The sequence below is a fragment of the Rattus rattus genome, chromosome 1 (genome assembly GCF_011064425.1).
Source record: "Rattus rattus isolate New Zealand chromosome 1, Rrattus_CSIRO_v1, whole genome shotgun sequence".
In the NCBI taxonomy this organism is placed as follows: domain Eukaryota; kingdom Metazoa; phylum Chordata; class Mammalia; order Rodentia; family Muridae; genus Rattus; species Rattus rattus.
In genome coordinates this window covers 166,282,476-166,294,915 of record NC_046154.1, presented here as the reverse complement: position 1 = coordinate 166,294,915, position 12,440 = coordinate 166,282,476, and the positions used below count along the sequence as shown (strand labels likewise).

The window sequence follows — 12,440 nt, the reverse complement described above, 5'->3', positions numbered from 1 at the left end:
AGATAAAAAATTGGTCATACAATTCATCTCCCTTTCAAGTCAGGAAAATACTCCTCAAAATAGAGTTTATTAATACTCTCAAGTTGTCATAACAGTCTGTAATGAAAGAACATGGCAGATAAAAGTACAACTACACATCACATTGATCTCACTTTAAAAAATTAGTTTGGAAATCCATCCCTACCCCACACCTCTCTTTCCCTTTATCTCTCTGTCTCCACCTATACACACACATTTGGTACAATGTGGGTACACTTTCCACAGTGGCCCATCTAACACTTCGTTTTCCCAGGTCCTTCAGACCCAAATTTGGTAAATCAAAGTCATCAGACATGATGAGAAATGGGAAATATGGGAAGAAATAAGGTTTTACTTTTGTTTGCTTCGTTTTGGTTTTTGAAACAGGGTCTTACTATATAGTCCTGGGTGGTCTAGAACTCATTTTATAAAGCAAACTTGACCTCAAACTCATAGAGATCCACCTGCCTCTGCCTAAAGGTTTATTTTTGAGATTATCCACTCTAAGAATAATACATGCCTCTGGCTACAATGTGTTACCCTTTCTGAAAAATGAAAGCAACAATTAAATAAAGCCAGTAATATTCATGAGACAAAGGACTAATAATGTCCATGAGCCATGGGTCCAACCAAGCCATGAGCCAGTGTCCCCCAGGATTTGAAAATTTCATAAACCAATGAAGTGTCTCTTTCATTGCCGTGTTAGAATATAGCTAAAGTGTGAAAAACCTTAAGATTTTGCCTACATAGTTTATAGTTTCTTAGGAATCCACGGGCTTTCTTAGGGTTGTTGAATTTACCTGGAAATGGCAGAAAATGTAATTTATCCGTTTTATTTGATGAGGAAAATTTCTTCATGTGAGTAAGGAATCTGGAGCAGGGCAAAGCTGTAGTTTTACAACGAGGGATGGGCTGTGAGGTAAAAGAGAAAAATAAACCAAACAACGTTAGCTTTGTGACTCCAGATACAAGGCGTGCCACTTACAACTCTTACTACACTAAATGAGTGACCTTTGACTCATGGACACTAAAATGACACACATATATACACAGAGACACACAGGTATACATACATACACACATACACACTATACATACAGATGCATACACATGCAAACACATATACACATACATATACTTTTGCCTCTTTATTCCTTAAAAGTTACAATCCTGAAAACAGTTGACTCTAGATAATCACAACATGCCCACACATACAAATATACAAACATGCTAACAGACACAAACACATACAGACATACCCACAGACATAGACACATACACATATACATACATATACACATATACACACATACATACAAACATGCACACACATACACATGGATATATAAACATATATATATATACACATACATACACACATTATATACATGCAAACACATACATACACACATATATACACATGCAAACACATACATACACACATATATACACATGAACACATAAATTCACACATGCACAGATATAAATACACACACACACACACACACACACACTTTTGTGTTGGATTAAAGGAGTTAATGAACATTTTTTGATCATGCAGAAAATTTTTTACAGAGTTATACCATGTGCCAGAAATGGTTCATGAAATTGACGTTTTAGTGAAGGGTGATTAATATATATATATATATATATATATATTATATATTCTTTGTTGTTACTGTTGTTGTTGATGGTAAGATGAAAAACAAGATAAGGTTAAAAGGAATAGGAAAAAGTTGAGAGCAGAACTCTTTAATTTTTAAAGTATTTACTTTTAATTATCTCCAGGTTTGGAGGGTCTGTGTAAATCAATGACTGCAGAGAACATCAAATCCACTGAGATGAAGTTATTGTCAACTGTGAGTCCCTCAATGTGGGTACTGGGAACCAAACTCTGGTCCTCTGTAAAAACTCTAAGTGCCAGATCCATCTTCCAGGTCCTTTATATAGAAATAAGACATGGCTTCTCAGACAGAGAGATACTTCAGAATTAGACTCGTGGACAGAGGGGGCAGCTACTGCAGTGTCTTGTGAGAGGGTCATTACAAGCACAGGGAGTGCGTGGTAACTCAGAAGGGCGAGGTGGAGAAAGAGGGCGGCAGTCAGGAGATGGGAGAATGCAGGTTCAGGTCAGCTGTTGTGACCTTGAAATAACCACAATAGTAAACAGAGGCAAAACGGCTACAGAGATTGAATAGACAACAGTGAATTAAGTCACAGAAGGATGATTTCACTGGATTTTAATGAAAAGCTGTTTATTAAGTGTTGTCTCAGTGCCAACTGCCCTTCAAACGTTTATGTGCAATTTTAATTGTTTGCATATTACTGGATCTTATATCATTGCTTAGGCACTGGATACCCAATTTGTATAAATTATATACAAATACTTTTGATATTGGTATTTGGGGTAAAACTAACTTGCTCCTGAAGGAAGACTGAGCTCTTAGCTCAGCCAGCATTTTGCATAACTCTTTCAGCCCTGTAATATCCTCAGAGAAAAGTTTATGTTCCAGTCCACAAACGTTACACTGGATGAGCGTGTCTTATAAATGTCCTAAAGTAGAATCTTTCACTTTGGCATGCGTTGTTTTAAGCCAAAGAGGCAAAGATGAGAGCTTGAGAAGATACGCATTTCTCAGCCATGGGGCAAGAGTTGTCAGTTGAGAGACCCAGACTAGGGATAGCAATGACAAGAACATAGAGATCTACAGACGAAGGGTCAAGAGTAAGCCTTTCTGGTTGATGTCATTTTCGTTATTTGCTTAGCACTGGCTGAAACAATCTTTTAAATATTGTAACAGCTTATCTAAGAAACGAAGGGGGAATTTCTTCTATCTAAACGGAACACCAAGGGTGAATTCGAGACAAAAAAGAATGAGGAAGAACTAATTTGAAAGATTTGTCAACCATCACTGCCCACCCCTTTGAAAGCCTCTATACATTGAAACTGTAGAAGCTCAGGTCAGAGACCACAGACTCACGACAATCCGTGCATGACAGAATTAGGTTTGACTATAACTAAATGCAGCCAAGGTTATCTAAGAAAAAGTCTCAAAGAAGTGCCCAGATCTGATTGGCCTATAGGCATGTCTGTGGGGGACTGCCTTGACTGTTAATAAAGGAAGGCCCAACTCACTATGGGAGGCACCATTCCCTAGACAAGTAGTCCTGCGTTGTATAAGAAATCTAAGTAATAAGCCTGCAAGAGCTCTGGATCACAGAACACAGCGCCCCGATGGTTTGATGGTTTGAATGAGAATGGTCTCCATAGGCTGACACGTTTGGATGCTTGGTCCCTAAGTGGTGAAACTTTGCAAAGGATTAGGGGGGAGGGTGTGTGATCTCCAAAGCCCACCACCGTGAGCTCTTCCTACCTTGTGGTTGTTGTCTCAAGATATGAGCCTCCAACTAGTATTCTAGCCTCCTATGTGCAAGCCTGTTGCCGTGCTCCCTGACATGATGGCACGGGGCTCTAAACCTTTGGAACCCTGAGCACCGAACTCAATGCTTTTTTTTTATAACTTGCCTTGGTCATGGTGTTGCATCACAGCAACAAAAAAACTACCTGGGGAATGAACCACCACTACCCCCATCCTGGCTTCCATGACTGTGGGCCAAGTTCCTTGGTTCAAGCTAATGCTGCCTTCTCGTTCCTGCTTTGACCTCCTGCCTTAGCTTCCCTCTTCCCTCAGTGATGGACGGTAACCTGTAAAATTAAACAAGCCCTTACTTCTTCCCCTGGGAGATGCTTGACCACAGTGTTCTGTAGCAGCAACAGAGATCTAACTGGAACACTCTCCCAATTTCACTCCTTCATTCTTCTCTGTTGAACTAGGGTGAGCCTTCCTCTCTGCTTTTGGTTTCTAGTTTTCTGTGGAGCTACTGTCTCAGTTAGGGTTTCACTGCTGTGAACAGACACCGTGACCAAGGCAAGTCTTATAACATTTAACTGGGGCTGGCTTGCAAGTGCAGAGGTTCAGTCCATTATCACCAAGGCAGGAGCATGGCAGCATCCAGGCAGGCACGGTGCATCTTCATCTGAAGGTTGTCAGGAGAAGGCTGAACCCCATGTGGTCAGGATGAGGGTCTTAAAGCTCGAGTCCACAGTGACACACTTCCTCCAGCAAGGCCACACTTCCAAATAGTGCCACTGCTTGGACCAAGCGTATTCAAACCACCACAGCTACCTTTACACCAATCATTATGCTCACTTTACAGTGAGAGACTACGTAACATGCCAAGGCTGTGGAATGACTGCTGTAAGGAAGTCTCAAGTCTAAGTCTTCCCAAACCCACATTCTTTTATTTTCTAAGACAAGGTTTCCTCTGCACAGGTCTGGCTATCCTGAAACTCATCTGTAGACCATGCTGGCCTTGAACTCACAGAGATCCACCTGCCTATGTCTCACAGTGCTAGGATTAAAGACTCCCAAAACTACATTTTTTTTAACCCCACATAATATTGCTTCCTTTTCTTAGTGCTGGCACATCCAGTAATTCAAATGCACAAAGTCTAAGAGATTACACGGACCTTTTTTCTTTGTTCTCCTAACCTGCTCAACTCTGACTCTCAACTCTCTGGATCCCCAGACCCACTCCCTCCCCAACAGTCCTCTAGTGCCCATTTGCTGAGCTACTTATGGCCTTGTTTAAAGCTTGCCTTCCTAGAATTCTCCTTTTCTTATTCTTTTTCTAAAATAAAAGCCTAAGTGGGGTACACCTCTACCTGTGTTTTAAACCACCGTCCATAACTGTCCTTTTAAAAATCACCTGGGAAATATATATTTTAAAATACAAATTCTGATGCAAAGCGCCTATGGCAGAGTCTGGGAGTAGATGCTGATTTAAAAAAAAAATCTACCCAGATAAATATACAGATAACAGATAACTTCTTATTCGAATGGCGTGCTGGCTTAGTAGCACCACCCAGAAGCCCGGTATATGAGGAGCCTCTCTCACTCCACCTAGATCTCCTCAGTCCAGATCTGAATCACAGCAGCGTTTCCAGCTGATTCTCCACACACATTAAAGACGTAGTCCACAGTTTTCTGTAAAGAATTCAATGCTTTCTATAGAAGGGAAGCTGGTTATGAACCAGACGGTTGGCTCTTCCCCTAGCTGCCCATCAGAGGACACTCTCTCCTCTGCAGTCTACCACAAACTAGGGGAACTGGGGCATCAAAAGCTAATGCAGTCCACGGCCCTCATCTGAGTCACCAAGTGTCTGCTCCATGACACATGAGGCTTTTTTATTTTAATCTACGTCGTGCTGAACTGAATAGAATTGGATGTTTCCAAACGTACATTGAAATACACTGTTACAGTTGAATTGCGTGTTGCATGGAGCTAGGATTGAGCTAAAATCAAGGAACGGAGGAGAGGCCACAGGTGTTGTGAGACAAAAGGCGCCAGACTCCTGGAAGAAGGAACATCTGACCAGCGGGAAGGGACTGCCCACTATGAAGACCTGTTGCAATCACTCGATTCAGGGCCTGAAGTCGGCACGAGAGCTAAATTTTAAGGCACAACCCCGGCTCTTTTTTTTTTTTTTTTTTTTTTTAAGGAAGAGCAAACTTTCACCACAAAGATACAAGAACAGTCAATATTGATCTTCTTGACAAATGGCCCACCTCGTGCCACAGGCCACTCAAGCATCTGTTCAATGCGGCAGGCCTCCCCTTTGTCAGGAGAGAAAGCCAAGTGGCCTCATAGGCTATCAGCTGCAGATCACAAATATTGAAAAGAAATAAATTTCTCTGAATGAAAAGCACCTTTCTTTGTTTTCCAACCCTCTCTCCTCCCAAGTCATGTTGATTTTTGGGGCTGTGCATACGCCCAGCACCTGTACTTTTGAATTGTTCGTGTGCCAAGCCTATTGTGTTTTCCTTGCCGGCCTTGAGGATCCATTCTAAGTACAGTAACCAATGAAATCGTATTTTCTTTCTCTCTTGGCATTGTGTTAGAGAAGCAACCGCTTCGGGCCACCTACAGGAACTATAATTAGAAGACACAGGAGGACAGAATAGGAAACCAGAGCTCCTATACCTAGACTTCTCCCTTAGGATCATGGGAAATGCATCTTCCCCTGCAGACCAAAAAGAAGAAGCAGGGATTTCTACAACAGCCTTATTATTTGGCCGAAAGCTGATATTTTTTTCAGACGTGTTTTGCAGAAATCTGCAATCGTTCTTTGATTGAGGATTGTGGCCCAAGCAATAGCAACACAAATAATAATCTTGCAATATGTGGGCCACAGTATGAATGGCCACAGTGGCCAAGTGCCTGGTGTGGGGAAGGTGGTAGAGAAGAGGGAATCGCCAAAGAGTAGGGCAGTAAGATATATAAGGCTGTGGGGAGATAAAGGGGAAAGTTCAGTAGGAGGAGTATATGGGGGGAAGGAAGGGAAAGTGGGGTACAGAAGAAGACTTTTGCAAAAGCAAATGGAAGCGTACTACTGTGGAAGTTTCCTAAATATATACACAAGCAATTTAAGTGATGTTAACATAGAATGGTCAGGAGAATGCCCCTAGTAAAGCCACAGTACCAGAAATGGTTTACAAGTGGTTGGTCAAAGAGATCTGTATCGTAGACCTGCCCTGCATCTCAAACTCTTTCCAGGGTTCTTGGTTGTTCTCCACAACCTGATGGTAAAGCCCCTGTCGCTGAGGAAAGCACTTACGTCACGAACACAGAGGCGTTCAGTTCATGCTCAACTAGAAGCTTCACCCGCCACTGTCTTGTGTTCATGGTGTTGGTTTTGCACACCAACAGAGGAGAAAGGGAACCAATATCAAACCCAGTGACCTAAAGCAGGGACCAGCCTGGCAAGTCTATTCCCTCCACACAGAAAGGCTTCCATCGGTTGTTTTTGGTTTTTTTTGTTTGTTTGTTTGTTTGTTTTTCCTCACTTTTATTTTACTCTCATGAACTTGGGAGTCCAGACTACAACTTTGGGCCATTATGGTTTGGGTAAAACAAACATTTATATTTGAGCACATCACCGCACACCCCCTCCTATTGGTTACGGAAACTTTAGTTGAGGCAAACTGTGAAATTATGTCAAAACTCCTTGAATGAGGGCTTCCCAGTGCAAGTGCAGAAGCCAGAGCTGCTACGGTTATCTGAGCACAGCTTTTCTATCTCTCTTCACGTAAGGCAGGCTGTGCTGGATGGACTACATCCTGTGCGTCTTGCTCTTGGGGCTGAGTTTGCTGTTTTTGTAAGATGAGGGTTCAAGAAGCAGAGTACTCTGGGTAAAACCGATTCTGATAAGGGATAGCATAGTTAATGCTGGAACTCACTCTGTCTTGGGAGGAAATTTCTAGGTAATCTACCTCTCCCCCAAGTTAAAGAGACAACACTTACTACTAACACTTATGGGTACGATCAAGAGGTTTATTGTTGCTGTTGTTGTTGTTATTGTTATTGTTGTTGTTGACAGTACACACAGTAAGCCATCTCATAAAAAGTTGAAACTATACTCCTTAGGGGCATGCCTACTGCAGGCCCTCTCGGCTTCTTATAACATTCAACAGTTACGGGAAATTTCAGAAGAAACAAGGGAACACTGTGGCCCTTGTAGAGCAGACTCGTGTAAAATGGATTTGTAGGTGAAGACACTTCTTATGAAACGATTCTGTAGGCTAGGGAAATTGAGAAATCGTTCAGTGGTTAGAGGCGCTGGACGGTCTTCCAGGGAACTCTGGTTCTGTCCCACCCCTACGTGGCAGTTCACAAGCTGCTGCCACTCTGGTTTCAAAGGGGTTTCATAGCCAGCCAGGCATGCAGGGCGCAGGCACGCATGCAGGCGAACGCAGACGTAAAGATTTTTTTAAAGTACATTTAAAAATGTAAAACGCTCTGTAGGAATAACCAACTCCAGATGTATTAAAACTTATATTTCAAAATAATTTCTCAAAGATCTAGCCCAATGGTGTGAGAAACTATACAATACACTAAACAATGTCAACAGCGGCGTGGTATATATAGTGTGTATATATCATTCACATAAAAAACAGTTCTTCTGAAAATAAAAAGTCGTCAGAGATTATTTACAATATTGAAAAGGAACGTGCTAAAAGCAAAGAGTTTTTAAAATGTCCTTATAAGTACATTTATAGGAAACAAGCCAGAGAAAAATCTTTATGATCAATTAAGACACAACATTGAAGAAGCATTATTCACCATATTGTGCAAAACTGATGAGAAAATTTCATTTTTTAATTTTGTGAGTTCTGATTTTTTAGGATATTTCAAAGCTAAAATGTTTGTTTTATCACCATTCCGAAGCGACATTTTCATTTTGCTCCAGGGTCCACAAGTTATTTACAGGGATTAATAGTGTCTGTAAGAAATTTTTTTTTTCAGAATAAATCTTAAATCCTCACAGTCAATTGGGCAAGGACAAAAATACTGAATAGAGTCTGCATCTTCCCCTATGTCATTTATAGAGAACCTTTCTATCCTGGGAGGTCACTTCCTGCCAGTTTAAAATGCCTAAGGACAATACCTGGCCACACGACAGGGAAATAATAATGTCTGTCATCTACTGACACATCTTCTGGTTAAAAGACCGCACAGTACACATGTTCTCCTGACTGTCCCTGACGTTCGGCATCTCAGGCTGATGATGCCTGGTGCCACCTGACTTATGTTCTTTTCCGATCTGCCCGGGTGATATTTGTTTTATGTGTATGCCTTGTCATTTATCTCCCCCCCAAAAAAAAGTTTAAGATCTCTTTGTCACTATTGAAATAGGTTTCACAAAAAAGTGCCATCGTGTGGCTTTTCTTTCATTACACCGACCGGCATTCTGACCACTCCCTTCAACCTGGAAATTCTTGTTTTGCAGTTTTTAGGAACTTTTTTTTCTTCCGTTTTCTTTTCTCCCTTTTTCTTTCTTCTTTCTTTCTTTTTTTTTTTTGTGAAAATAACTCATAGTCTCTCACAGTGTGCGTTGGCTCTCTTCCCCGCCCCCATTTCCCTTCCCTTCCTTCATTCTCTTAAAGATTTACTTAGTTTTAGTTATGTGAATACACTGTTGCTATCTTCAGACACAGCAGAAGAGGGCATCGGATCCCATTACAGATGGTTGTGAGCCACCATGTGGTTGCTGGGATTTGAACTCAGGACCTCTGGAAGAGCAGTCAGTGCTCATAACCACTGAGCCATCTCTCCAGCCCCTTCCTCCATTCTATCCCTCTCCCCTCTCATTTCTCATTTTAACTTTTCCTTTCTACTTTCTAGGGACTTCCCGCCCACTCCCATGTGGGTTAGCACACAGTTCCTCTCCAGTGATCTCTTGTTCGCCCGATCTCTTCTCTTCTTTTTAAAAGATGGCCTCGTGTTTTATATATTTTGTCCTCTTCCTCCATGTACCGGGTGTAGGACCTGCGGGGTCAGGTTTGAACAGGTTTCTTTGATTTTCTCTGCAATGCTTCTCTGAACTTCCTCCTCTGCATATGTCAGCCTGTCCCATCCGAAAGACTTCCCTCAGGAACCTAAAGAGGCTTCAATACCCAATTCGCTTCTTTCCTTTATTTTCTCCCCTTTAAAGCTATTCATTTTGAGAATTTCCTATAAAGATTAAATATGTTTTCACCACATCTACTCCCCTAAACCCACTCCCACTCCTCTTGTGTACACACACACACACACACACACACACACACACACACACACACTCCTCTCTAAATTCATGACCACTTCCTTCATAATTGTTAATGAGGGATATACAGAAAGATAGTTATATATAAACCACTTGGTCTTTATAAGAAACACTGAGCTAGCCCAGTGAGGCTCTGCGAGGCCAAGAACAACTGGCCTGACATGACCAGTCTAGCTCAGGCTCCACGGGGCTCTGAGTGAGCTAACGGCATCACATCTGTGTCTTAGCTCCCTGAAACCAATTTGCACTGTGCCGATTAGAAGCTCTGCCATTAATTCCTTGGCATTCCAGGAGAGGAGCTGTGTAAGTGAGGGCAGTCTAAAATGTCTGCTAACAGCCCTCACTCGTCTTCACCGTCTAAGGCAGATGGCTGTTTCCTGAGATCCATCTATAGCATAGTTTCCAGCCAACTATTTCAAAAGCCCTTTCCTGACCTCAGGCAACTGGTCTCCATACTATTCCCTATGGAAGTGAAGTCAATGTCTCTTAACCCCACCAGGACTACCCTAGGCAAACACCTGGCCCCATAATGAACCCCTTATATCACAGGAGCCTGGATCCCAGAAATATTCATCTTGAGCTAGGTGACTGGGAAGGGAAGGGCTTCGAATCTCCAACCATATAGAGCTGCGAAGGCAAAAAGACTGATTTGAGGGAAGCTACGCAGCTTGGCGGGGAAAATATAACACAATGCTCGGATCCCCAAGACTGGGATTAATCACTTTTATTCTCTGAGTTCTGCCTCCAACAGTTGCCGCACACATGATCCTCCCTAAGCTCCAGCATCCTCAGCCAGAATCTGTGCATTCGGCAGGGCAATTCCTGTGGTTGTGAATGATTTCTATGGGAACAAAGCACCAAGCACAGAGAGGGTAGGGGAGTGGATGAGTTGAACAGAAAATATCAATGAACATTGAAAGGGAGAAGATAAGGATGGCAAGTGGGTAAACGTCCTTTTGAGAAACATTAAAATGGAGTAGAAAATAGATCTGGGCCTCCATTAAGGTATAAAGAAACACCTGGGTCCTTGCTATCCACAGAGAAACTGGAAGAATAGCTGTGATACATGTGACCATGACTCTTGACAGTGTTCGAGGTCATTATGTGTCCTAGGAGTGTGTCCTGTTGTCACACGGACAAAGTTACTACCTGTGCTGCCGTTATTAGTCTGTCAAATGGGGTCAGTTTCCCTTAGCTATTATTAGCCTTCTTTTTATTGGACCATAAATGAAATGCAACTGAGTTCCTGCCTATGCTGGCCCATTCATTATTCTGTACTGCGCAGGCACACATGCATGCACACACATGCAAGCATGCACACCCATTGTAAATATTTTAGACCCAAACACTGAGGAGGCATATGTAGACACAGGCAGACCAACACACATGTATAACCTTGAACCTCAATATCCAGAAGGAACTAAAAAGACCAAAGTGAAAAAAAATATATACATATATATATATATACATATATATATACATACATATATATATATATATAAAATAGGTCAAGATCTCCTTGATAGCCATTGAAATATAATTAAACTTGAAAATTTTGCTTTTCAATAATGCATAAATTCCGGCTCCTTCCGGGTCCCCCTTGGTGGCAAGGTTCACGAATGGCACTGTACCTGGGACAAAGAAATCGTAATTCAAGTATCCAATGGTTTATTCTGAAACACTCTGTCCACGTTGGATATTTGGGTGTGTAAACATCAGGACCCTGCGCCCCCACCCTCCCAGGCTTCACATCTCAGATTTCATTAGCCAATAAAACCGGGTTTATTTATAATAAAGTTAAGCCTTTCAAACCACTGACCATGGAAACCAGATTTTGAAATAATTCAGATTTGTGTTTCTGCTCTTTCTAATTAAGGGTAATATCGGGAAGCGCAGACAGTGGGTAGCATTGTTCAAGCACCATGGATTTAAGCAAGAAAATCTGATTATCAGCTCATGTCAGAAGCCAAGCGATAATGCAGCTTAGAATTCGTTTGGGCTTTTTCTTTGGCCAAAAGATAATTACCGTTCATGAGGCCTTACGTAACTGTATCTAATATCTAAGGCCCTAAAACTTATGAATAGCAAAAGCATACAATGGGCAAAGAAGAATTATCATCCTTACTATTCCTACGCCTTGTTCCACCATGATAATTTCATTACCTAGCCAAGTCGAACCTCTAAAATCAAAGTGCCGTTTCTTAAAGGACAAGAAGTTGAACAGGTTTTCTGCCTGACTTCCTCCGGCGCAAGTAATTTCTGACAGACAAGATGCAGATGAGGCAGAATTTTAATAGGAAGTGTATCAAAGCAGGCTCGGAGTTACCCAACGAGGTCACTGCACAAACAGATGTTAAGCCAGAGTAAAGGTGCTTTCTTCCGCACACCGTTTGTCCTCAGGCTTATGGCCATTGCTGAGCGTGAAGCTTCCGGTCGAGCAGATAAACAGTGAGAGCAGAAAAGCTCTGACAAACAGGACGTTGTCTCAGGATGCACAGCTGAGTGCAAGCCCTCTGTATATGTATCTCAAAGAAGAGAGGACGGAGACCCAGAGCAGAAAAATGACTTGAACTAGGCGCTTGAAATACGGCACAGGAAGCCAAATCTAAGAGTGAAGATGGATGAAATCGGGCTGCAATGCAATATGTAAGGTGATAAGCAGGAAGTCTTGTTAGCAACCACCTGGGTGGGATGTGCGACATCTTTGGCTATTTCCTAGCAAGATATTTTGCTCTCCTGTCACTATGGGACAGGA

The 12,440-nt window shown here is 42.0% G+C and overlaps 1 protein-coding gene across 1 annotated transcript in view; it reads right to left on the bottom strand.

The window, feature by feature from the left end:
* Positions 1–12,440, bottom strand: part of C1H12orf42 (chromosome 1 C12orf42 homolog) — a 129,714-nt gene that overhangs the window by 57,917 nt on the left and 59,357 nt on the right. The window contains exon 3 of the mRNA XM_032915592.1: positions 819–930. Coding sequence (XP_032771483.1) covers positions 819–930 — 112 coding nt within the window. The remainder of the gene's footprint in view (positions 1–818; positions 931–12,440) is intronic.